Genomic DNA, 25,854 nt, shown 5'->3' on the forward strand with positions numbered 1-25,854 from the left:
CAGATTTTGAAGGGCAGGGAGTGGCACGTGCTCTGCCCAGTAGATAGTCTGCTGCCCTCACATGCCCTGGAGGACACCCTCTCATTACCGGGGTTGAAGTAAGAATCGGTTTCCAGTTCAGGTGGCTTTTGTGCATGGATTGGAAGAGTGGCCATCTTGTCCTTTGCCTTGGGTAGCAAAATATCTCGGGCTGGCCCTGTTCAACACATGGCCTTCGACAAGCCCACTCCCCTCCTTGTAAGCTTCCACTGAGGGTTTCATCCAGTGTTGCTGTTTGAAGTACTTTTGCTCTGAGGGCCTCACAACAATCGGAACACAACTGCAACTCGGTGGGAGGCTGGAAACAAGCCGAGGCCTTGTTGTTCCTTGCCACTGCGAGGCCACCCGGCTTTTAACCTCTCCCTCCGCCCTCAGTGCCTGTTCTGGAAGATTACATTTATTTTTATCCTGCCAACTGAACTTTCTCTTAATGGCCACGGGATGTCAAAGTACAGGAAGAGTTTTCCTCCAGGATCTCTCCTGAGTGGACTCTGGGGCCTCCTGATAACCCTCCTTTCCTGACCCGGGACTTTTATCTTGTGGTGAACGAAGAGCCTGCGCTGGGCAGAGGAAATTCCACTCATTGTTCCTGAGCTTCGGGGCCTTTTCTGGGCTGTGCTATCGCCCTCTACCCTGGTCCGCCACCTTCAGGATGGATTGGCAAGCATTTCCTGCAGCAGCAATGAACAAGAGCCCTGTGAGATGGAGCTGAGCTTGTTCCTAGGCAGGGGTGAAACTAGGCTTTATTACTTGGGAGCCTCAATGGCACCCGTCTGGAGGCTTCGCCCAGGGCAAAAAACCCATCTAGTGCCCTGTAGCTATGGCACTGTCCTTTGTCATCAGTGTGTTCCTTTGCCCAGCTCAGAAGAAAATGGCAGTGCTTTGCGTGTGAAGATAAGAGTCACAGCTGCCTACTTCAGCCTATGCTGCCTCAGGAAGGTTGCTAACAAGGTGATGTGGCCCCTGGTCTGGAACAAACGATTTTCCTAAACTGGGATATTGAGACAAAAGTGTGTAGGTCCCCGCTAAGGCAAAGCATCTGAGGGGTTTTCACCATCATTTATAAAAGCTCACAAGGCCGGTGGACAAAAAATAGAGAAACAGAAATCTCTCCTTCGCAGACTCCCAATCTGAAAAGGGCATGGTTCCAAGGAGAAGAGGCACAGGAAAATTTTGTGCATGCCGGGTGTGAGGTGGAGTTAAAGTGTACAATACCTTGGTTCTCAAACTTAATCTGTTCCAGAAGTCTGTTCCAAAACCAAAGCGTTCCAAAATGAAGGCACACTTTCCCACAGAAAGTAATGCAAAATGGATTAATCAATTTCAGACTTTTAAAAACAACCCCTAAAGCAGCAATTTAACATGAATTTTACTATGTAACTAGACCATTGATCTGTAAAATAAAAACAATGAACAATGTACTGTAGTCACACAATCAGTCATTCAATCAGTACCTGAACTGGGTTCCCCACAATCACAAAAACAAAACAAAAAAAGCCGCAAGAACAAAAATGCAAAATAAATAGCAAAAACAGACAAACCTCAGCGTAACACTCAAATTGGAAGTGTAACACTAAAAACGGAGCACGTTCGGCTTCCGAAAAATGTTCGCAAACCGGAACACTTACTTCTGGGTTTGCAGTGTTTGGGTTCCAAGTTGTTTGAGTACCAAGACGTTTGAGAACCAAGGTACCACTCTAATTCGCCTGGAAGTAATGATGAATTTTTAGAATCATAGAGTTGCAGGGCTAGAAGGGACTCAAAGGGTCATCTAGTGCAGCCCCATGAAACACAGGAGTAATCAAAGAAGGGAGCTTTGTGAAGGGTCAGAGCCTGGTGTGATAGAGTTTGGGCTGTGACCAGGCAAGGATCCAGGCTCAAGCCTTAGCCCTTCCATTTTAAAGGACCTCAGCAGGAAATGCTGAGATGCCTGCCTGACGCCATGCAGAGTTGCTTACAAAAATAAAACGGTGACATGCAGACCTGCTACTTGGAAGTGAGGGTGTGGGCTGGAGAAGGAGACATTCGATTCAGCTTGCATTTAAAGGCAAATCTACTGGATTGGCACTTTCTGAAGGAAGATATGAAATGAAACACAGCTGTCTCTTGGATTTTCCAATGCATTTCCCCAGCCAAGGAAAGTGTGCAAAAAAAGCAAAAGAAAAAGCAAAAAGAAAAAGAGGCATAGATTTGTGAAAAGAACACCCTCAAACCTCATTATGTTGGAGAAAATATAAATATTAGAGAAAATATGCTGTGCAAAAAAATATTCAGTTTAGGCAAAATTATGTACAAAGTGTATAGCTTAGAAGAAATTTGCTGATAAATTTTCATGAGGACTTTTTAGGGGTCTTTTAAGAAAGTTACATACGCATTTATTCCAAGACAGTGACTTGAGAAATAGTGTAATGTCCTCTTTGGACCTGAAGGGGGCTTCCTTCTGCAACAAAACAGTCTGCAAGATGTCGCCTCCACTATCAGAATGTCCTTTGTGGGATTACTCTGAAGTACCGATAAGCATCAGAGCCCTTGCTGAATTATTGCTTCCAAGTAAAACATGATCAGGTTCAGGAAGAGCCAATACCTCTCTGCACAATCTCTTCATTAGGAAGCTCCTAACACACTTGTGGCTTTAGCAGTGGTGGAGGAAGCTTCTCGGGCATCTGGGGTGGCACAAACTGCCCAGAGGGGCGGGGCGAACTGCCCATAGGGAGGGACGGGACGGGGCACGCGGTGCCCATTCCCACCCCCTCCATTGTTTGCTCGCCTGCCTCCTTCCCGTACTCTCCCCTGCCTGCCTGCCTCCCTCCTCCAGCCGGGAGCGCAGGGTAACAGTGTGCCGCCTGCCTGCAACTCCTGACCCAGGGGGCACAATTCAGCCTGGCAGCCTGGCCAGGGGGTGCACTCTGGTGCGGCTGCAATCGGGCCCAGCCGGGATTTTGTCACACCCCCCCCCCAGGGATGACACCCAGGGCGGTCCACCCCCACCGCACCCCCTTGCTCCACCTCTGGGTTTTAGGTAATGTTAGTGCTGCTCAGAGTAGACCCATTGACAATAATGGACATGATTCACCTAGACCTAGTAATTTCAGTGGATATACTCTAAGTGGGTAATGGTGTGGGTGGGTGGGTGTGGGATTCAGTTCTATTTGCATGTAAAGGCTGACTTATTGTTACTTCTAAAACAAGGGCAGGTATCTTCAACCTGTTCAGGCCCAGGACCATTTTCCATCATGTTCCTTTAATAAATCAGCATATGTGAGCCATTTTCCTTTCTTTCCAAGTGGTTTGAGCAGTAATGCTTCATGTGGTGAAAGCCACCACGGAGTCTTTTGCTCCAATAAGTCTTTATATCTCTCCCATACTCTCATTAATGATTTCCTGATTATATGGTTGTAAAAGCTTCTATGAATCTTCCCTTTCCCGTACCATAAATATGTATGCCAACCAAATCTGTTGTCATGACCTTCTAGTTCTAGTGCCTCTTGCTTGTCCAATCTCATCCAGTCCCTGATCCATACCAAACAAGCAGATTCGTAATACAATTTAAGGTCTGGGAGGGCAAACCCGCCTCTATCTTTTACATCTGTAAGTATTTTATGTTTTACCCTTGTAGGCCCAGGACCATTTTAACTCAAACGTGCATTTGTGGACCCCTCTCTTAATCTTTTACCATATACTTGCTTGGTGGTACTGTTGCTGTTATGAACCACCTTGAATCAGGTTGTGATCCACCAGTGGGCGCCAACCCATTAGTTGAAGACCAGCGCACTAAGGCAAAGTGTGCATAAAAAGGCATATATTGATGAAAACAACTTGCAATAATGCATATATTTGGCAACACTGCATATGGAAATTATTTTTTCAATAAGATGCAGGTGAACTTTCATAAGGACTTTAAAAAACACACACCAAAAAACCACAAACTGATGTGAAAATGTGAAGAACCGAACTTTAGACTGGAAAAGAAAGAAACTGAAGTGGACTGATTGAATCTGTCAGGAGAAAGTTTCAAAATTGGGCATTGCCCAGTGGGAGAGGACAAGACCAGCCCATTTCCATAGACATGGCGAAGAAGGTGGTACAAGTATCGAGCGAAGCCACATCTATCATCTCATCAAATGTATCTTAACCAATGGCTGTGAACCTGTCCCTGTTGCATCTGTGGGAAGAAACCCAAAGTCTCCGTCTGCCCACAACTGCAAACTCCTATCGAAACATGGACGGTATGACATCACACTATTATTACATCATAAATAACGAAGGGAGGATAAGGGGGAATGGAAATGCGATTAAGGGAGGCTTCCTTCCCTCTTCCTATTTTCAAAGGGTTTATTTGTATTTACTAATCTAATCGGTCACGGTAAACACCCACAGGAGCTAAGTCAGGGCAGCCTTTCCGGTTTCTTTCACGCGGCACAGATTGCATACGCAAAAATTTTTGTACCGGATTGCAGCACGACGCCTCTCACCTTCCTGAGATACATTTTGGCTATTTGCATCCCTGCCCTTTCCCTACACATTTTTTGAATACAGCTGCTCAGTGTTCTGTATCCTAACAGAATCCTTGAGGACCAAAATCTGTACGGGTTTAGGGATGAGGTCTGCTTGAACCATAGAATTGTAGACTTGGAAGGGACCCAAGGGTCTTCTAGTTGAACCCCCTGCCACCAATTAGTTTCCGGGCCCAATTCAAAGTGCTGGTTTTGACCTATAAAGCCTTAAACGGCTCAGGACCACAATACCTCAAGGACCACCTCTTTCCATATGAACCTACCCAGACCCTGAGATCATCTTCTGAGGCCCTTCATTGTGTGCCTCCTCCTCAAGAGGTCCAGAGGGTGGCAACATGAGAAGGGGCCTTCTCTGCAGTGGCTCCCCGTCTGTGGAATTCTCTCCCCAGGGAAGTTCACCTGGCACCTTCATTATACACCTTTAGGCACCAGGCAAAAACGTTCCTTTTTAACCAGGCCTTTGGTTGATCTGATTTACATCCTATGCCCTTTTATAATGTATTTTTTGTGAAGGGGTGGGGCTATTGGGTTGTTGCTTTTATTTTTATTAGTATTTTATGGTTTTATATCTTGATTTTATTCTGTGAACCTCCCTGAGACTTCCAGGTATAGGGCAGTTTATTATTATTAATAATAATAATACCCAACTCCCCCATATATATCCCATGCATTCCATGCAAATTTAAGTGAACCATAGAATGACTCTCCCCTTCTTGGAGTCTCATCAACGATCTGGATATCATGCAACTTCAAGCTGATGCTTATTGAGTGGGAAAGAAGTCTTGCTTGCCTATGAAACATTGAAGTTCCTGCCCATATGTAGACTGGAGAAATGGGGAAGAACCAATATAGTTCAATAGTGGAATGTATGCTTTGCCTGCAAAAGGTCTCAGATTCCATCCCTGAGTCATTTCCCTGTAGGGTTGAGAAGGGCTCATGCCTGAAAGGCTGAAGAACCATTTCTAGTCAGGGTAGCTCAGCCTGTCCCAACCTGGGACATGTCACATGTTGTTGGGCAACTTCCATCAGCCCAAACCAGCCTGACCAAGAGCTCAATGGACACAGTCCATCTGCAGGGACAGTCAATGGACACAGTCCATCTGTAGTCGGAAAGACTACTAGTGTAGCAGGGCCGTTTTAAGCGTATCCTGCGCCGTGGTGGAAAGCTCCCTCTGGTGCCCTCCCCCCCCCCCGTTTCCCAGAGTTGTCCACCTTTTTTTAGGGAGGACGGCACTGCTGGCAGGGCTGGAGGAGGTGGGCAGCAGCTGGAGGGCGGCTTCTCCGGCGGGGAAGAGGCAGAGGCTGGGTGTGGCACCTCCCAGCTCAGCTGGCCACTTTGTGCCATGGTGGCCACGGCAGACGGAGGCTCCGGGCGTGGCGCTGCTTTGGCGCAGCATGGTGGAGGCGGGCAAGGGTGACAAGCTGATGCCGGGCGGCGCCGCGTCCAGCCTCCACCTCTTCCCTGGCGCCCTCCAGAACTTGGCACCCTGGTGCCCTGCACCACTAGCCTCTATGGGTAAGACGCCCCTGTAGTGGAGACAAGATTAAGGTAGGTGGACCAATGGCCTGACTCCTGACACAGGCAGCTTCCTGTGTATAAGCCCACCCAAAAGTTCCCAAAAGTGTATTGTAGAGGGTTAGACTAGATGATGCTTTGGGTTGCTTCCAGCTCTTCTATTATTATTATTATTGTTATTATTATTATTATTATTACTGCTGCTGCTGCTACTACTACTACTACTACCACCCTATCCTCACAGGTCTTAAGATGGTTCACAACATACAATTCTATTATTCCAAAAATCTGAATGAAAATTTTATTGGACATACCAATTTACCAATTTACATAAAAGTCTCACAAATATATAAAAATATACAGGCTGTTCTGTGACTATAAACAATAGGAAGTTAGCAGCACCCAGGGATTTGCTGCTGTGTACCCTGCCCTGGTAAAGTCTCACTCAGTATCCAAACAACCCAGTCCCTTTCCCCTTCTGTACTCAGAATATTCTTAGGCTTCTTTGGCGCAATATCCTAGTTTCTATCGAGAAGTCAGCATTCCCGTTTCATCCAATTGAAGATTACATTTTTGTGTCATTGGTTTCACCGACTCCTTGAAATTGGAAGCCGAGGTTGTCATAGCCCATCTTTGCTTTGGCTTTGGCATCTTTCTCATTGTAAAGGCAGAAGGCGCAGTGAGGGGTCTCCACCTCCACAGGTTTGCCAAAGTTATGGAAGTCCACCCTGTACTTCCCTTCTTTGGTCTTGGAGACCATGGGAGCAAAGCGATAGCCCCACAGCACCTCCTCGGCGATGTAAGAGGTCCGCACTTGGCAGGTGGCACTGGTGGATTCCACCGTCCCATCTAGAAACACCACCAGCTCAAAGTCATGTTGAAGGATTGTGTCCGCCGTCATGTGAAAGAAGGGGCTGTGCTTGTCAATGATGTGGTAGATGGTCAAGGGGGAGATGAAGAAGAGATTCTCATTTCCGGCATCGACTACAAAGTCTATGTTGACTTGGTCCAAGATGATGGTCTCCCCTTCAGGTGTGATGGTGGTTTTCAAGAGCTTGCCATAGATGTGGCTCCCAATCAAAAGGCTTTTTCGAAGGTTGGCCACCCGGATGAGGAGACACAGCTTTCCGCCACGCTTGCTGATGACGGCATTCTTGCTGAAGGTGATGGTTTTTGCCCTCTTTTTGGGCCTAGAGATCTTGGCCAAGATGGCCCCGCACATGAACGAGTTGATGATAACCCCTAGGATAGACTGAATGATCAGCAGGAAAATGGCAGTGGCGCACTGTTCTGTAACACACCTGAAACCGTAGCCAATGGTGACCTGAGTCTCTAGCGAGAAGAGGAAAGCAGACGTCAAACCATTTATGTTGTCAACACATGGAGTGTGATTTATCGAAGGGCTGAACTCTGGCAGATCCTGGTGTATGTAGGCCACCACGTACCAGAGAAGGCCAAACAAGAACCAGCTACCTAAGAAGGCTGAGATGAAGATGGTCATCTTATATCTCCACCTGAGGTCCAAGACGGTGGTCCAGATGTCAACCAAGAAAACAAATCTTGATTGTTCTTCTACATTCCCAAACTCTATGTTGCATCTTCCATCTTTCGATACCAGTCTGGACCTTCGTCTTTTGTGTTCCACCCAGAGATGGGTGAAATGCTTCTGGAAATATTTAAGCATCTCCACCAGCCACTCTGGATAAGTAATTAAAAAAGAGGAACATGGAATAAACATTAGGACTGCAAGGAGCTTTTTTAAAAAAACAACAACAACCAAACAAATAGGAATTGGACCATTTGCAAAGGATTTCAATGGACTGGTGAATAAACAAATGTGTAATAGCCCAAGGGAGCGTTCCATAGTGGTAGTTAGCTCAGGTAGGCATGGAAATTTGAGTCTATTCTGCTTCATGGCTCTCCTGTAGAGCAGCTAAGTAGGCACTTTTATCCTTCACTCTCATGCAGGGCCAAAAGTCACAGCAAGGTCATACAACAGCAAGGTGGTTCCCAGGGACACGTGGTTTGGAAAGTACTTTTTGCTTGGTTATTGTTGTGTACATTTGATGAAGGCAGCTGCGAATGCATGAATTAACTGTGCCGGATGGTGCTTGCAGTGCGAGCAGCAATAATGGAAATCCTGCAGTGTGTTTTATAAATGTACCAGTTATGTATCATGCATGCATGCAATTCATTGCTTGGTGCTGATGAGTGATCTGAGTGACGAATGTGCATGTGTGAACCAGAGCTCTTGGATGCCATCATGATTTTGAAGCTGCCTGCTAGTCTTCTAGGAGAGTATTTTGCAGAAGAGCCTCAGGATTTAACTTACTGCTGCATCAAGGTGACACTTCACAGCAAAAACTTAAACCCTTCACCCATTCCTCCACTGCAACTCCCACCCACCAACATGAACATGTTTTTTTCGGTGGCTGTTTTCAAACTTTGCAACCACAGGCCCAAGTGGATCTTAATGTAACGTGGAAAGAAAGAGGAATTTGTAGAATGCCAAGCACCACTGAGGTTTGCCTGGTGATTGCGTTATAAGAATTTAAGGTCTCAAATATAGAATACATATTCATAAATACACACCTATCTAAATATATGAACCATGTACCTGAAACAGTATGGGAGACCAATCCTGAAGCCATTTTGACTCTCCCAATGACCTCAAATATTCCTCGGAAGTAAGTGAGGCAAAAGGGGAACTTTTCCCATTGTATTTTTGCTTGCAAATCCCGTCTTAAGGGCGTATTTGTGTATGATTAGGGTGAGCCTGTGACATGGATTCAGGAACTGAGTATTAACCATCACAAAAGAATGCCCAGGATGCCCAGGTAATGCAATCAGTGACCATTATTAGGTATGCTGGCAGACAGGTTTTCTGCTGTAGACCGCCTCCTTCTGTGATGTATGTATGATTTTTTTTGGCTGGGGGGGTGGGGGGATCTTGGGCTACAGGGTGAGCAATTTCAAGAGTCTATATAAGGGCTTGTGCACCATTCTTCAGGGTGCTCCTCCCTCCTGCGTCTGGTGAGTGGGGACCCCATTGCAACAGTTTATTTTCCTTTAATAAAGATCAGGCTTACTAGCCACTTTGCTTCTCAAATATACTCTGGTTGGCCTCTGTTATTTCCTCCTACTGATAGGGAACCCTCAAGGACTCTATATGGGCTCTGGAATACCCCATAAGGGAAAGGAAGCAGTTTTTTCTTATAACAGTTGCATTATGGACTTTTAGTACTATGAAGACCTTTGTATTCTTATAGGCCTTTTAACTCACTCTGTGGGTAAGTTTGTGTTGGCCTTGGATTGTTGCTAATGCTGATTTGTATTTTATGTAGTTGGTTATTCTTGATGTGTGGCGTTTTCATTTTGAGAAGTTGTATTATATTGTATTATATTTTTTAAAATAATTTTTTAAACCACCCAGAAAACTTGGGTGATGGACAGTATAGAAACATAATAATAATAATAATAATAATAATAATAATAATAATAATAATGCAGTGTCCCTTTCATTGGGTACCCCAGCATTCTCCAATGGGATGTTTGCCCAGTGTTCTAGACTACAACTCCCATCAGCTCAAACCAGCGTGATGGGAGTTGTAGTTACAGTTCAAAATAGCTGGATGATGCCAGGTTGGGGAAGGTTTGGCTAATCACCTGAGTCATCTCCATCTTCTCAGCCTTCTGCCTAGGCAAGCAAGACATCCTGGCACAGGTAAGGCACACAGAGCGTGCTCAAAATCCTTTCTCTTGATTCAATCAACAAGTGAACCTATTGATTTATTGGACCTGTTGATTTATTGTGACCCAGCAGGGCTCAGCAGCAAGGAAGATTCTGCCAGAGAAAATGCATTAGTCTTCAAGGCGGTACAAGAGCCTAGCACACCTTTGGCTGCAGGATACAAACATGGCCACCCCTCTGGAATTTGGATCATGTGACTGACAGAATGTATTATTTAGGAGCACGCAGGAGTATTAACGTACTCGTTTCTGAGATATGCAGATTTTGATGTTCCCATTCAGCTCTCAAAGGCCTTGTGGCCATTTTTGTTCCGACCTTCCACCCCTGTTGAGGGGGTGGGGGTGGGGTGGAGAGGGAGTCCAGTTAAACTTTAAGCAAATGTGTGGTCACAGGAAGAGGAGCAAGGTTATTTTACAGTTCAAACGTTTCGTGTCCTGGCCCTTACTTAGCATGTTCATGTTCAAAACACAGCCTGGAGCACTAAGAAAACATCCCTGTGCAATGGAGCATTCTTGGTACTTTTCCAACATCTGACTTTTCATTTCTCCTTGTGCTTTATTTTTTGGGGGCGGGAGGGGGTTAAGTCTCAAAACTTGTGAGCCCCTAATTTGGAGTCTTTCTTTATAACAACCCCCCTCCTATAACATACTGTTTCTGTATTGCAATTCTAGGGGTGTTACAGTTGGGAAATGCTTGAGTTGCCAAATGCACAGTTGTATGTGCCAGAACGCTGCCATCTGTTCATAGGCTGGGACTGAAAGGAGGCTCAACCAAGGACTTGTGGGTGCCCAGGGTGAGTTTGGGCTTTCAAAATTGTAAACTGCTGAACAACCCATGCAATTGTATCATAGCTCTTTGCGCATCCCTATTACACAAATTCAGTAGTTAATCGTCATCATTGTGGGAAAGGACCCAAAGTGTCATCTAGTCCAACCCCACGCAATGCAGGAATCACAGCTAACTTTTACTTGCAGCAGAACATGATGCTGAAGTGGGGTGGACCATTTTGGGGTTGTTCTTAAATGTTTTAGAAGCTCTTAAACTTTTATTTTTAAATGATACACTTTTGCCACTTTGCTGTTTGCCACTCTGGGCTCCTTTCTGAGATAGATGGTAATGGTTACTGTAACTATTATTATTATTGCCTTTTTTTACTGCTTTTCCAATTTAAAAGTCCATGCAATTCAAAACAAGCTCTTCAGAGAGTGCAAGAGTGGAGGGGTGTTCACATTCCCCTCTTCTGCAGTGAAGTTTGTTTCTCCCGCCACAACTGCTATACAGTGGTACCTCGGGTTACAAACACTTTGGGTTACAGACTCCACTAACCCAGAAGTAGTACATCGGGTTAAGAACTTCACCTCAGGATGAGAACAGAAATTGTGCGCAGGTGGCGGGAGGCCCCATTAACTAAAGTGGTACCTCAGCTTAAGAACGGTTTCAGGTTAAGAACAGATCTCCAGAACGAATTAAGATCATAACCAGAGCTAAGGTAAAGGTAAAGGGACCCCTGACCATTAGGTCCACTCGTGGCCGACTCTGGGGTTGCGGCGCTCATCTCGCTTTATTGGCCGAGGGAGCCGGCATACAGCTTCCAGGTCATGTGGCCAGCATGACTAAGCCACTTCTGGCAAACCAGAGCCGCGCATGGAAACGCTGTTTACCTTCCCGCCAGAGTGGTACATATTTATCTACTTGCACTTTGATGTGCTTTCAAACTGCCAGGTGGGCAGGAGCAGGGACCGAGCAACGGGAGCTCAACCTGTTGCGGGGATTCGAACTGCCGACCTTCTGATCAGCAAGTCCTAGGCTCTGTGGTTTAACCCACAGCGCCACCCGCATCCCAGAGGTACCAGCGGTACCACTGTACAATTAGGCTTCAATTGATTTCCATTGGGGACATGGACAGGCGATTTTGTCTCTCCCCTCTGCAAAGGTGTTCACCCATTGGCTAGAGACAAAGCTGGTTTGAGGAACAAACCAGGAGCTTCTTATAGCAAAGCACGAGATACACCTGCATTGGGGATCATGTCATGTGTGAACGTGGCTTAAAAACCGGCTATGCAGAGGGTGCCCAGCCAACAGGAGTGTGCTTGGCACAGCTAGAGTCTCTAACCTCACCCAGTCCCTGCTGTGCAAGTTTAAACTTGCAGGGAGTTGTGTGTGTGTGTGTTTTAACGCAGAGAAGCTTTGAGGAAGTGTGAAATTACAAACACGGCAAATAGTGTGCAATGCCAAATCCAGACCTCCCTTCTCTAAATCCAGCTTCTCTCTTGCTAAGCGCCTATCAGTTGTCAGAATAAGTCCCTGCCTGGGTTTAACATTCCAGCATATGCCGGGTGGGTGGGCATTGTTCTCAGCCTTTCTTCTCAAAATAAAGCATGCATGTTGTATAACGCAGGGTGGTCATGAAAGGTGTTTGCTAAGATTCAAGAGGAACCCAAAACCATCTTGTGGTCAGCATTCTGGTATAAGCTCAGAGCTTAGAGATCGTGGTCCCCTCTTGAAACAAAGCTTACATAACACACGTTGTATAATGCAGAAGGCTCCTAAGGAGAGTTCAGCTGAAATCTGCAGAGTAACGAGAGCTTGTCTTCTCTAATTTACCAAGGTGTATTAATTGCTTGGGCAGGGAGAACATCCAACGTTGCTGCCCTTGCAAGAGAATTCTGGGTTGATTTTAAGCGGAGGGAATGTGGCGTCTGATCTGATGGAAGGAATATGAGGTGTCTGCAGAAGCACCACTCATTCCTGAACACTTCTAACGATAAAGGTGCTTATTCCATACTTGTATTAAGTTAGATTGCTAATTCCCAAACTGTTTGCCAGAGCCTGCCAGTTTGCTGTGAGATCTCCTGATTTGCCACAATAAATAGAATGATTAGGAGTGTTGGGATACATCTTAAGATCAAGTCAGGTCATTGATCTTTCCCAGCCCCCCCCCCAGATGTTTTGGACTACAACTCAGGTACCCATAAAAATATTAGAATCGCCCCCATATTTAAGAGCACTGACATTATAAACAATTCTTAAAAACCTGGGGGAAACAAAAACATTTTAGTCGGGGGGAAAAGGATAGCAGCCAGGGTCCTTCTCCCTGGGGTAAGCATTCCGGAGGAGCCACAGCTAAAAAGTCTCTGCTGTCTGCACTTGAGAGGCCTCCCCTGTTAAAAGGGGCTGTGTGTTGTATCTCTGCATGAATAACTGTTATCCCAGGAGGCATACCCAAAATTCCTAATGAAGCAATGAGGCAAGCATCTCCCAGAGGTGAACTAGGATTCATCCACAGTCTAAAAGTATAGAAAGATTCAGAGTAGAAAATGTACTGGGTCTGCCATTTTTAATGCAGCGAACAAGCTTCCCTTGGCTTTCTGGTGCAGTTTCTCATCAGTAAACTCCCTAGAGATGTAAAACATCTACTCATCATTTCTAAATTGTCATTTAATAGCTCCATCCCTGGAACAAATCTAAACCCTCCTTCTTCTTCTTCTTTACCTCCATAGTGTTAATGTTCCCTGAACACACAATCTGTTCCTATTCACTCTCTTTAATCTTTCTTGCAAACATTTATCTTGTTTCATTTTACATTCTGGCTTTTAAAGGAGTTCCCTTCCCTGCATGCACATAAACAACACTTGACTATTTTTCTCCTTTTACTTTTCGGGATGGAAGCATGCATACCAATTGCAGCTTTTCTTTATGGCCAGAAATACATCGTGTCTCCCACTCCTGTAATAACGGCTATTGACTTGAAGTTGTGATGTCATAAACAGCAAGCAGTCAAGTGGATTCAAGCTTCTGAGACACACCTTCCCCCCTCCCCTCAAAAAGGGTGATGCTGAACCAGTTACTCTCTCTTTTCTGCTCCCTCTTCAAATCCTGACCTCCCTCTTCAAATCCTGACCTTCCTCACAGGATTCTGGGTGGCAGAAAACAGGTGGCAGTGAGTTGCCATAGGCCTGGCCTTGAGCTCCTTGAGGGAAAGGTAAAAAATAAAGAAATAAAGAACATCAGAAGGGCCTGCTGGATCAGGCCAATGGCCCATCTAGTCCAGCATCCAGTTCTCACAGTGGCCATCCAGATGGGAAACCCATCAGCAGAATCTGAGCCCAAGAGCTTTTGATGTTCTCCTCCTCCATGAATTTGCCTAATCCTCTGAGAAAACCATCCACATCCCTGGTTCTTGTGGGAATAAGTTTTATACAGTGGTACCTCGGGTTACAGACGCTTCAGGTTACAGACGCTTCAGGTTACAGACTCCGCTAAACCAGAAATATTACCTCGGGTTAAGAACTTTGCTTCAGGATGAGAACAGAAATCGCGCTGTGGCGGTGCAGCAGCAGCGGGAGGCCCCATTAGCTAAAGTGGTACCTCAGGTTAAAAACAGTTTCAGGTTAAGAATGGACCTCCAGAACGAATTAAGTTCTTAGCCAGAGGTACCACTGTACTTCAGCTATGTGCTGCCTAAATAAGGACATGCTCTCTTTATTAGGGAGTATAAATGCAAGGCCTCAAATGCTCAGTCTCTCTTTTTGTCTCTGTCTCTCTCTTGTCAGCTCTTGGAAGTCTGGGACTTCCAAGTTTCCACCACCTCCCAGTCACGCAGATGCGCACACCCACAAGTCTAGCAATTTAGGTAATTAATTTCACTGTCACTGCCGGCTGCCAGAAATATGTAGTTGCTCGAGGAGATTAGCAAGGATGTAATGAATAACTAAATGGGTCTCGTGAACCGGTGGTGCACTGTGGATGCCCTAATCCAAGGCTTTGGCTATGGACACATTAGCGGTTTGCAGCGCAGGATGGTTGCTTCCCCATTGCCGTATTTCATGTCACATTTGTTCATTGCTCTGCACTTCAAAGAGGGGTTAGGAATGCCTTCACTCAGTGCATATTACCTGTTTGGTTCCCCAGTGCTTGCAACCCCCCTGAACTCCTATCCGATGAAGCCATCATCTGTGCAGCTGCAATGGCTGCCTGAAACGGATACACCACAGTTGAACCACGACTTATGTTTTCAAATTGGACGGAAGCTGGTTTGAGGGAAATGCACCAAACAGCTGTATTGCTCAAGAAACTGCAGAATAGCCGTGGACTGTGGCTCATGTCATGTGTACATGGCTTCAAACACCAGCACCTCCTTTCCTCTGTTGCCTTTCCTCCTGTCTCCCTTGGTTTCTGCACCACTGCACCCCCTCCTGTTTCAGAACAGGAACACAGGAAACTGCTTTATAGCGAGTCAGACCATAGCTTCATCAAACTCAGTATTGTCTACACCGACTGGCAGCAGTGGCTCTGCAGGCAGAGGTCTCTCCCAAGCCCCACCTGACTTGCCTGCAGATGGTCCCATGCAGTCCATCTCTAGCATCTTGAGGGAGGGCTGGGAATGGCCCCTGCCTGAAACCCTGGATTGCTGCTGCCAGTCAGTGCAGGCAACGTTGAGCAAGGTGAGTCACTGGTCTGACTCTGTGTAAGGGGGCATCTCTTGTTTGGCTGACTCAGAGGTGGAATGACAGGCACACCTGTTCCATGTATGGATGCTGATTGGGTCAAAGGGGACCTTGAGCCAGTCACTTACTCTCAGCTTAACCAGGTTTTTGAGAGAGATTAGAAGATTGGGGGAACCATATATGCCACCTTGAGCTCCTTGGAGAAAAAGGTGGGATATAAGTGTTGTTGTTGTTGTTGTTGTTGTTGTTGTTAACTACTCCTACTCCTACTCCTCAGTACTGGCTCCCAGTATGTTTCCAAGCAGAATTCAAAGTGTTGGTGCCCTAAATGGCCTTGGCCCTGTAGACCTGAAGGAGCATCTCTACTCCCATTGTTCAGCCCAGACACTGAGATGGAGCACTGAGGGCCTTCTGGCGATTCCCTCACTGCGAAAAGTGAAGCTACAGGGAACTAGGCAGAAGGCCTTCTCGGCAGTGGCACCCTCCCTGTGGAACACGCTCCCATCAGACGTCAAGGAGATAAATAACTACGCAGCGGTTCTTAACCTGTGGGTCCCCAGATGTGGTTGGACTACAACTCCTATCATCCCTGAGCTCTGTATACAACCTTTAGAAGGCATCTGAAGGCAGCTTTGTATAGGAAGTATTTTAATATTTGATGTTATACTATGTTTCTATGTGTGTTGAAAGCTACCCTGAGTGGTTGGGGCAACCCATTGAGATGGATGGGGTATAAATAATAAATTATTATTATTATTATTATTATTATTATTATTATTATTAGGCAGAAGCTGAAATCTCATAATGTCGCCTCCTTTCATGAACAGCAAGTTGCACCACCTGATCCATGACCCACAGGAGAGGAGACAGAGGTTGCTGTGTTCCAGCCCCAGCCCAAGGTGTTAATGATTAAAGCCTGGAAAGGACTCAATGGATTTGGGATCATGTGAGCCATTGTTACTCTCCTGCCTCTCGCCGCCGCTTGCCTCGCTCCCCCACATCACCCCCATAGAATCTTGGAGTGAACTATTAACTATTATTTCCATAGAACCAAACACGCTCTCCTCAAAGCCAACTGTACCAGAAGCAGAAACGGATGATTCACGAGAGGGCAGCAGCTCTACCAGGGTAACAGGTCCAAGACTTCTTTATGTTGCATAGGCTACAGAAGAGCAGTCAAGTGCCCCCCCTGCAGGCAATTCCCACCCCTCAACAAGATAGCGGTGGGCAATATTGCACCCTCTTCGCTCTTCCTCTTGATCAGCAGCTTGGGATCAGTTTGCCCAAAGGATTGCCTTGCCCCTTACATGCACACTCAGCCACTTTGACCTTAAAAGTGCCAAATATCATTCGCTCCATACTTGAGAAAAATCAGTCTTTTCTTTGGTCAGTCCCTATTCTCTGGAACTCACTGCCTATTGATATTAGGCAGATGCCTCTGTTGCATTGCTTCCAATGCCAGCAGAAAACCTTTTTATTTAAGCAAGCCTATCCATACATGTTAGGGGATGCGGGTGGCGGTGTGGGTTAAACCACAGAGCCTAGGACTTGCTGATCAGAAGGTCGGCGGATTGAATCCCTGCGACGGGGTGAGCTCCCGTTGCTCGGTCCCTGCTCCTGCCAACCTAGCAGTTCAAAAGCATGTCAAAGTGCAAGTAGATAAATAGGTACCACTCCAGCAAGAAGGTAAACGGCGTTTCCGTGCACTGCTCTGGTTCGCCAGAAGTGGCTTAGTCATGCTGGCCACATGACCCGGAAGCTGTGCGCCAGCTCCCTCGGCCAATAAAGCGAGATGAGCGCCGCAACCCCAGAGTCGGTCACGACTGGACCTAATGGTCAGGGGTCCCTTTACCTTTACTATCCATACATGTTAATTATTACATGCATATTTTTTTAAAAAAATAAGTTTATTTCATATATCCCCTTCAAGGGGCCTTGAATGACTCCAAGAAGCTATAACTATGTCTTGCAGGGCCACCCAAGACGGACAGGTTTAGACTAAATGTGATCCAACTGGAGAAGGAACTGGCAATCCACTCCAGTATTTTGCCTAGGGAAAAAAAAGGAGAAGCTTTGAGAAGAAAGTGAGAGTTTCCAAGGCATGCTCTGGTTCATGGGGTCACAGAGAGTCGAACATGAATAAGAAGAATCAACAACAACAATTTCATATATATCGCTCAGTCATTTTCATCATGGCTACTATTTTCAAAATATGTTTTGCTGCTCCTTTCAATTAATTTTGCATACCATTTGAATCAACCTGCTCAGGTTTACCTTTTTGATTAAGCACTATATAAATTCTGTTAAATAAATAAAATCAGGAGCGGAGAGAGTGTCATGCTCCCAGTGGTGTAGCATGCGAGGGAGGGCTGGAGGGCTGTGACTCCAGGCACATTTTCTTTAGGGGACGCAACCAGCAACCCCACCCCCACCCCACGACAGGCTCCCTCACTGAGGCTGGAGCCATGGGGTGGAAAGCTGGTGTCAGGTTGCCATTGGAGCTGGGCACCATTCCTTGAAGATAGGGGCTGTAGCCATTGTTACCTAACAGTTGGGGGGAACGTTTGCTCCAGCTCCTGCCTTGAAGGAATGGAGCTGGGCTGCCACTGCTGATGCCAATCAACCAATTTTCACAGGGCAGAATCAGGGGCGCAAGAGCCATTATTGGCATGACAAGCCTGGTCACGAAAGGTGGCAATGAGCTTTTCCCACCTGCAGAGGCAAAAGGTACGTGGGTGGCGCTGTGGGTTAAACCAGAGAGCCTAGGACTTGCCGATCAGAAGGTCGGCGGTTTGAATCCCTGCGACGGGGTGAGCTCTCATTGCTCGGTCCCAGCTCCTGCCAACCTAGCAGTTCGAAAGCACGTCAAAGTGCAAGTAGATAAATAGGTACCGCTCCGGTGGGAAGGTAAACGGTGTTTCCGTGCACTGCTCTGGTTCGCCAGAAGCGGCTTAGTCATGCTGGCTACATGACCCGGAAGCTGTATGCCAGCTCCCTCAGCCAATAAAGTGAGATGAGCATCGTGACCCCAGAGTCGGCCATGACTGGACCTAATGGTCATGGGTCCCTTTACCTTTTTACCTGTAGAGGCAGCCCTGGGGAGAGGCTCTTTCAGAGATGCTCCAGGTTTGCAGACTCAGAGGTTGCTGCAGAGTGGGGAAAGATCGTTCTGCTAAGTTCCTTAAGGTGGGCCTTATCCACAATATACATTTAAAGCAGCATCATACCAATTTAAACCGCCATGGCTTCCTCCAAGGAATTCTTGAAAACGCAGTTTGATGTTAGCAGATCCCCTAGTCCTCTCTTAGACCAGAAATTCCCAGAGTGGTTTAACTGTCAATCCCTTTCCCTAGGAAACACTGGGAATTTTAGCTCTGTGAAGGGGAACAGCAGTCTCCTGACAGCTTTCAGCACCCTTGACAAACCAGGCTTCCCAGGATTCCTTGAAGGAAGCCACAACCATTCAGAATGGTGCAGTGCTACTTTACAGGTACAGAGGAACCTTGGTTCTTGAAAGCCTTGGTACTCAAACATTTCAGCTCCCGAATGACGAAAACTTTCTGGTAAGTGTTCTGGATTTCAAATGGTTTACAAACGATTTTAAACGATTACATTTGAGAACCAAGGTGCCACTGTATAATGCAAAAGGGGGCATTTATTATCTTAGGATTCAAGCCTTGTTCACACATTAGGAAGGGACATCAGCTCAAATTTAAGAACATCAAGAAGCCTGCTGGATTGGGCCAATGGCCCGTCTAGTCCAGCACCCTGTTCTCACAATGGCCAACCACATTCCCTTTATAGGAAACCGACAAGCAGGACCTGAGCACAAGAGCAACTCTCCCTTCCTGTGGTTTCCAGGAACTGGAATTCACAAGAATTGCTGCCCCCACTGTGGATTGCTTCCAACAATCTGAATTGACCTTAGGATTCCAGCACGATTGCATTGGTCTCGCATGAAGCCTGATGCTTGTGTGGCTATGATATCAGACTCTGCAACTGATGCTTTTCTTCTTCACTCCCCACCAGCTGACTTCTGGAAGAGAAGGCAGAGATCTCGGAGCCACCAGAGCAATGGAGGAAACATTGAGTTTTCTCCTTGACGTTCCTGTACTTTTCCACCCATCGGCTATGTAAATTCATGAGTCTATATTCTGCCATGCAAATGGGGAGCTCGTCAGCCAAGCACTTGTCGCTGAAGCTCTCCGTGCATCTCCTCCTACTTGGCGAAGATGACCTGCTGCTCTGCCTTTGTGGGAGCTGCTCCTTTTCAGAGGAAAAAGTGATGTCCTGGGGCACTCCCAGGCAGTCGCTATCCAATCACATCCAGGAAAATTCAGGTTGTGCAGTTAATGCTGATGTGGTGCTCTTGCATGCCAAACCTGCTTCCACAAGAGATCAGACCTTATGTGCTAAGGGGAAGGACTGGGAAATGTAGGGTAAGGGTTTCTGTTAGGGCCAAGATTTAATTTTGGAGATGTTAATTTTGCTGTCATTGATATTAAGAGGTTTTCGGAAGGTTCTGCATATTTTTGGATCTTATTACGAGTTTTATGGGGATTGCTTAATTTTGTTGTGTACATTTTGATACGTTTTTCATCCATTGCTTAGGGCTACTTCTGTCATTATGTAACTTTTCATCTTGTAAGGCACCTTGAACATTTGTTTTAACTACGGAAAGGTAGCATGCACAGAAGCCACGAGGGTGTTGAGAATGGATGGTGCCACAACATTGCCCCCCCCCTTTGCATTCTACATTTCAAGCAGTATCATCCCACTTTAAACAGTTGTGGCTTCATCTAAAGAATCCTAGGAAATGTAGTTTGTGAAGGGTGCTGAGAATTAATAGGAGACCTTCTACACCCCAGCTAAAGGTCAAGGTAAAGGGACTCCCTAACCATTAGGTCCACTCATGGCCGACTCTGGGGTTGCAGCACTCATCTCGCTTTATTGGCCGAGGGAGCTGGCGTACAGCTTCCGGGTCATGTGGCCAGCATGACTAAGCCGCTTCTGGTGAACCAGAGCAGTGCACGGAAACGCCATTTACCTTCCCGCTGGAGCGGTACCTATTTATCTACTTGCACTTTGATGTGCTTTCAAACTGGTAGGTTGGCAGGAGCTGGGACCGAACAACAGGAGCTCACCCTGTCGCGGGGATTTGAACCGCCGACCTTCTGATCGGCAAGTCCTAGGCTCTGTGGTTTAACCCACAACGCCACCCACGTCCCTACACCCCAGCTAGAGCTGCATTTATCCAGAGCTGTTTAATAATCAACTTCCTTTCCCAGAGAACTCCCAGGGAATGGCTGAGGACTGCTACAACCTCCCATCCTTTTCAGAGCACTGGCAGGATTCCCCCTCTCTTCAAATCCCTCCTCAAAACCTACCTTTTTGGAGACACTTTAGCTCCACAAAGCCCAGTTCCCACATCTCCTGCCCTGTTGTGCCTCAGCCTGTAACAAGGCCTAAGCCCACACAATGGAGGCAGGCAACCACAGGCTGCATTCCTGTTGACTTGCTGCCTCTTACTCCCCTTCCTCTCTTGCTTCCTCTATGTTGCATTTTGAATTGTAAGCTCTGAGGGGCAGGGACTGTCGTCTTGCACTACATAGAACACTGTGCATAGTGATGGTGCTGCTTAAATAAATAATCAATAGCTGTTTCTCTCACCACCCCCAACTCAAAGTGATATTCCCCTGAATAATCTGAAGAAGTGTGCATTCACACGAAAGCTTATACCAGAACAAACTTAGTTGGTTTATAAGTTGATACTGGACAATTTTTTATTTATTTGATTTTGATTTTGATTTTCCCCCTGTCATCCCAGTTGGTTCCCTGAGTTGGTTTGTGATCACAGAGGTGCAAAATAAATGTGGGATTGTTTAAACCATCCACTTCTGTGCTATGATGTAATGGAGGAAGGGTGTGTGTCTGACAGCAATATCTGATGCCCAATACTGCACATTCCAGTACAAGTTCAGTCCAAGTATTTCTGAAGAACTTGGGGGACATCAGCCAAGTTCTCTTTGCAAACCATGGTGGACTCTATGAAAGGAAGCTTGTCTTAAACTTCTCTACATATTGCATTCATTCTTGTTCTTTAGCTTCATGAATTAAAACAACACCCTGTTTTGTATTTCTAATTTCTTCCCCAAGTATAATTGATTTGCAAAACTTTGCCCGTTTTCAAGCTACGTTGAGTGATTTAGTGACCCATTACATGGGTCACTGATGTGAAGAGGCGCGTAAGCAAATGAGATGCAAAAAGCTACTTTGCATTTGTGATTGCAGACACAGCCATTAATAACTTTGCCACACGATGCACTAAGAGCCTTCGCTGTTTGTTTGCCATTTTAATGCATCCGGTCAAATCCACCCATAGAGCTCCGTTGACCGTCTCTCCATTGACAACCCCTTTGCCCTCTAAAGTACTTGGAAAGACCTGGGCTAAATTCCATTGGTGGAGGGGGGTTTGATTGTGTACAGTTAACTTAAAATGCTCCATTAGAAAATTAAATCAATGGGGTGGATAACCTTCTCCAAACTACTTCCCACAGTGCTTTAGAGGCATTTTCTAGGGAGTGAGAGAGAAGGAGGAACTGGTGAAAACTGCCTTCCTCTCTTCCATTCATGGCAGCATCTCATGAATACAACTCCACTCATGGTCAGTCTGGATGCAGCCCAATATCCATGAGGTTGTCCAAGTTTCTAGCATAACTTTGTTCACCAGGGGCACATTGACCCCCACATTGAGGGGGTGCGGCCACTTGATGTGCCTATAGTTGGTGCCCTTGTTGTTCACCAAAAGGTTACTAAAGCATAGGTAAAAGTAAAGGGACCCCTGACCATTAGGTCCAGTCGTGACCGACTCTGGGGTTGTGGCGCTCATCTCGCTTTATTGGCAGAGGGAGCCAGCGTACAGCTTCCAGGTCATGTGGCCAGCATGACTAAGCTGCTTCTGGTGAACCAGAGCAGCAGAGCAACGCCTATTTATCTACTTGCACTTTGACGTGCTTTTGAACTGCTAGGTTGGCAGGAGCAGGGACCGAGCAACGGGAGCTCACCCCGTTGCGGGGATTCGAACCGCCGACCTTCCGATTGGCAAGCCCAAGGCTCAGTGGTTTAGACCGCAGCGCCACCCGTGTCCCTAAAGCCACATACTAAAGCATACTTCGGAGCATTTTTAAAAAGATGTACACTCCATATTTAAAGAAATACACCTAAAAGTATGAATGTTATGGATATGTTTTTGCAATTATATGTACGATAGGTATCATTGCAGAGCTGGTTTTTGACTGCAGCTTTCTGGGAAAAGCAACACTCAGCTCCCTTATTCACATCACAGCTTAGTGACTGAGCACACACTTTGCATTCAGGAAGCCCCAAGTTAACTCCCTGCCATGTCTAGTAAAAGGGGGACCGGGATAGCAGGGTTGGGATAGACCCTTCCCTGAAACCTCAAAGGATTACTGTTACTCAGAGAAATACTGGGATTCATGTCCCAGTTCTTTGACCCAGGACAACAGGAGCAGCCAAAATGATACCCTCCCTAGTCAGTGGTCAGGGATGATGGCAGTTGTAGCCCAATGACTTATAGAGGGAACTATCTATTTTAACAGAAGAGAGCTATGTCTGCCCTATTTTATAAACCCTCTCATGTTAATAAATCTCATGAGATTTCTATTGCAGCAAATTAACTTCCCGTTCCAAAACTACAAAAGCTCTGCAGCTCAGACCTGAAGACCTTGAAGAAAAGAGATCACCGTCTGAGCCTGCCTGTGTGACATCTGCTGGAATTAGGGGCGGTGGGAGATACAGGTTCTTTTCCAGTGTCCCAGACTGTATGCAGCCATTTGGCCTGATTTTAATACTGACGCAGCTGCTTTTGGAAAGGCCATCGCTCTCCTGCCTGCAAAGGATGTGAGGCCCAGAAGTATCACCAGGTAGTCTGTGTGGTACACACAAGACCCTACAGAAGGAGCTGTGCAAACGACAAAGTTCCCCCTACAAGGAAGACCATGTTGTGATCTTGGTTGATCTGAGCATAGGAACCTTGCAACTCAGGTTGGCTTTCCATACCCTCTGAGTTAGCTTTCCATACCCTCTGAGTTAGCTTTCCATACCCTCTAAGTTGGTTTTCCATACACTTCCTATTTTCCAGGGACAGCCCTGAGTTACAAAAGCCATCCCAGCTTCTGATGTGATCCTGGAATGTCCCAATTTCCCCCACTAGTGCTGCTACAGATGACCCGGCACTTGTCTTGAGCAATGGCTGCGAGGAGGAATTCCGTTGCCTCTCCATGGCCTCTCCATGGCCTCTCCATGGCCACTGCTGCCAGCCTTCTCCCTTGGGCAGCTCGTAGCAGCTGCTGGAGAGCAGTTGAGGAAGAGGAGAGGCTGTCCCCATTGAGCCTCGCATGACGCACCAGCTCTGAGGGGCAGGCAGAGGGCAGGGCTGCCCTGGGCAGGAAGAAAGGGGAAGCAGAGCAGAGCGCAAGCTTTGTGTGTCTGCATCTAATCTTGCCCGTTTCTAAAATTTATTTACTGGTGTGTGCGTTTCTTCTTGGGAATCTACCAAAGAATAAAATAAAATTGGAAATAAGGGTGTGTTTTTCTCAGGGCAGTGGAGTGTGTGTGTTGTGTCCCATTGCTGTAGTGGTGGTGGAAATGTTCTGTGGAGCAGTGGGGGACAAAAAGGGAGAGGGGTTGAGGAGGGGCAGTTGTGAAGGAGTGGGAAATGTCTCTGTTTTTATCTGAGGAATGTTCCATGCAGATGTGATTTTGCATCTGAGTTAATTGTGCACTAGAGAAGCAACATTGTATCTCAGCCATTAGACACCATGAAGGTACAGGACCTCTTCACTCTGCCTGACCTCAACCCACTCGCTCAGCCTTTGGATCGAGAGGAGGAGAACAAGGACCAGATACAGATGTCCCCGAGGGACAAACTTGTTACAGCGCCATCCCTGCAATCAGGTGGACGTAATTTTGGCTAGGCAACATGGATTGGGTCCCTGGCATGGAGTCTTAGGGGACTTTAACCCTTTGCCTCCTGCTGCGGTTCCAATCTGTGCCTGCTGACAGGGCTTCAAAGGCAGATCTGAACCCAAGACTTGATCTGCTACACACACACCCTCCCCTGCTGTCTACCCATCTCTCCATTTGACAGGTCCTGATCAGAAAAGTCTTTTAAACATTGCAGGAAGGTGCCAGTCCAACTATAGAGCAGCCTTTTCCCAGCCTTTCAGGTGCTTAGGACTGCAACGCTCGCTGCCTCTGACAATTGGACTTGTTGGCCCTCCAAAATATCTGGAGAGCACAAGGTTGCTGCTGTAGAATATACAGTACAGTGCAATTAACTGTACCCCTGGAAATGGCTTGCCCTGTTATCTGAGACTAATTTCGACCAGAAATTCAGCATATGATTGCTTCTCTTACCTTCTTTGCTAAACAGTAAAGATGAGGGATGTCCCAGCCTTTCCCTGTTGATCTTTTCTTCAGCCCCTGAAAAGCTGCGGCTTCCTAGGCTGTTGTGGTCCACTAGCTCTTGAATCAGCTGCCAAGCAGCTTGGGACTTTCTTTGGCATTTATGAATCAATGTGTGAGCTTAAACTGGTTGCCAGCTCATCTATATGCAATGGCACAATTAGGAGTGTGGCTTACTTTATAACCCCACTGGAAGGAGAGAGAGGAGTGGCTGCTTCGAAGAGCTTAGATGCAGCAAAGGTGTCGAACTTCCTAAGCGGCACTGGCAACAAAAACACCTGAGTACAGAATGATGGCCCAGAAATTGAATGTGGCTTCCCCCAGCATGAAACTGCCCTCGCCATGGTGCTTTTCAAGTATTCTGCTTTCAAGAAACTCTTTCAACATCAACTCATCTGCCAAGGGAGAGGCAGAGAGAGACCTTCTTTTTAGAGTACTAAAACTGCCCAGGTCCAGGTTTCTCCAGAAAGTGGCTACTTCATAAGGGCATGCTAGCCATGAACACAGCCATTGGATGCCCAGATCTTGGTGCCATCCATATGTGAGAACAAATGGGCAGCTGCAAGAGATTGGTCCCTCTCATTGGCAGCATCTACATTGTAGAACTCCCTGCTGGTGGAGATTCACAAAGCTACCTCTTTAGATGATTGGAAAAGACATTTAATATATATATTATATAATATATATATATATATATATATATATATATATATATATATATATATATATATATATCTAGCTAGCTAGCTTTTAATCTGTGACCCTCTGTTTCTTTCTTCTAAGCTTGAAATTTGTTAGCTGCTGGGAATTTTGTCTGCCTTTTTCATCTTTTAATGATCGGTTCCTGTTGCATTCTTTGAAATGATGTATTATTTTCAATTTGCTTTCCCCCCAGTTTTGATGGTTCTCCTATGGAAGTAAGTTCCACAGTTAAATGATGCACCGTATGAAGAAGTATTTTTAGTTATGGAGTCATCAAATTGTAGAATTGGAAGGGACCCAAAGAGCCATCTAGTCCACCCCTCTGTAGTGCAGGAATCACAGCTAAGCTTATAGTCTCTTCTTCTGTATGCACATAACCCACAGATAGATCGGTTGTGT

General features: G+C 46.3%; 1 protein-coding gene across 1 annotated transcript; it reads right to left on the minus strand.

Annotated features, from left to right (window-relative positions):
• Positions 1–6,356: 6,356 nt before the first annotated feature.
• On the minus strand, positions 6,357–24,880 carry KCNJ1 (potassium inwardly rectifying channel subfamily J member 1). Its single transcript, XM_053367485.1, has 2 exons — positions 24,706–24,880; positions 6,357–7,767 (listed from the first exon to the last, which is right to left on the minus strand). Exon 2 carries the CDS (start codon positions 7,751–7,753, stop codon positions 6,635–6,637), a length of 1,119 nt encoding a protein of 372 aa, XP_053223460.1. The 5' UTR covers positions 7,754–7,767; positions 24,706–24,880; the 3' UTR covers positions 6,357–6,634.
• Between the last annotated feature and the right edge of the window lie 974 nt (positions 24,881–25,854).

The sequence above is a fragment of the Podarcis raffonei genome, chromosome 15 (genome assembly GCF_027172205.1).
Source record: "Podarcis raffonei isolate rPodRaf1 chromosome 15, rPodRaf1.pri, whole genome shotgun sequence".
In the NCBI taxonomy this organism is placed as follows: Eukaryota; Metazoa; Chordata; class Lepidosauria; order Squamata; family Lacertidae; genus Podarcis; species Podarcis raffonei.

Coding starts and splice junctions, on each gene's coding strand:
- KCNJ1 (XM_053367485.1), bottom strand. CDS start 7,753: ATGCTTAAATATTTCCAGAAGCATTTCACCCATCTCTGGGTGGAACAC.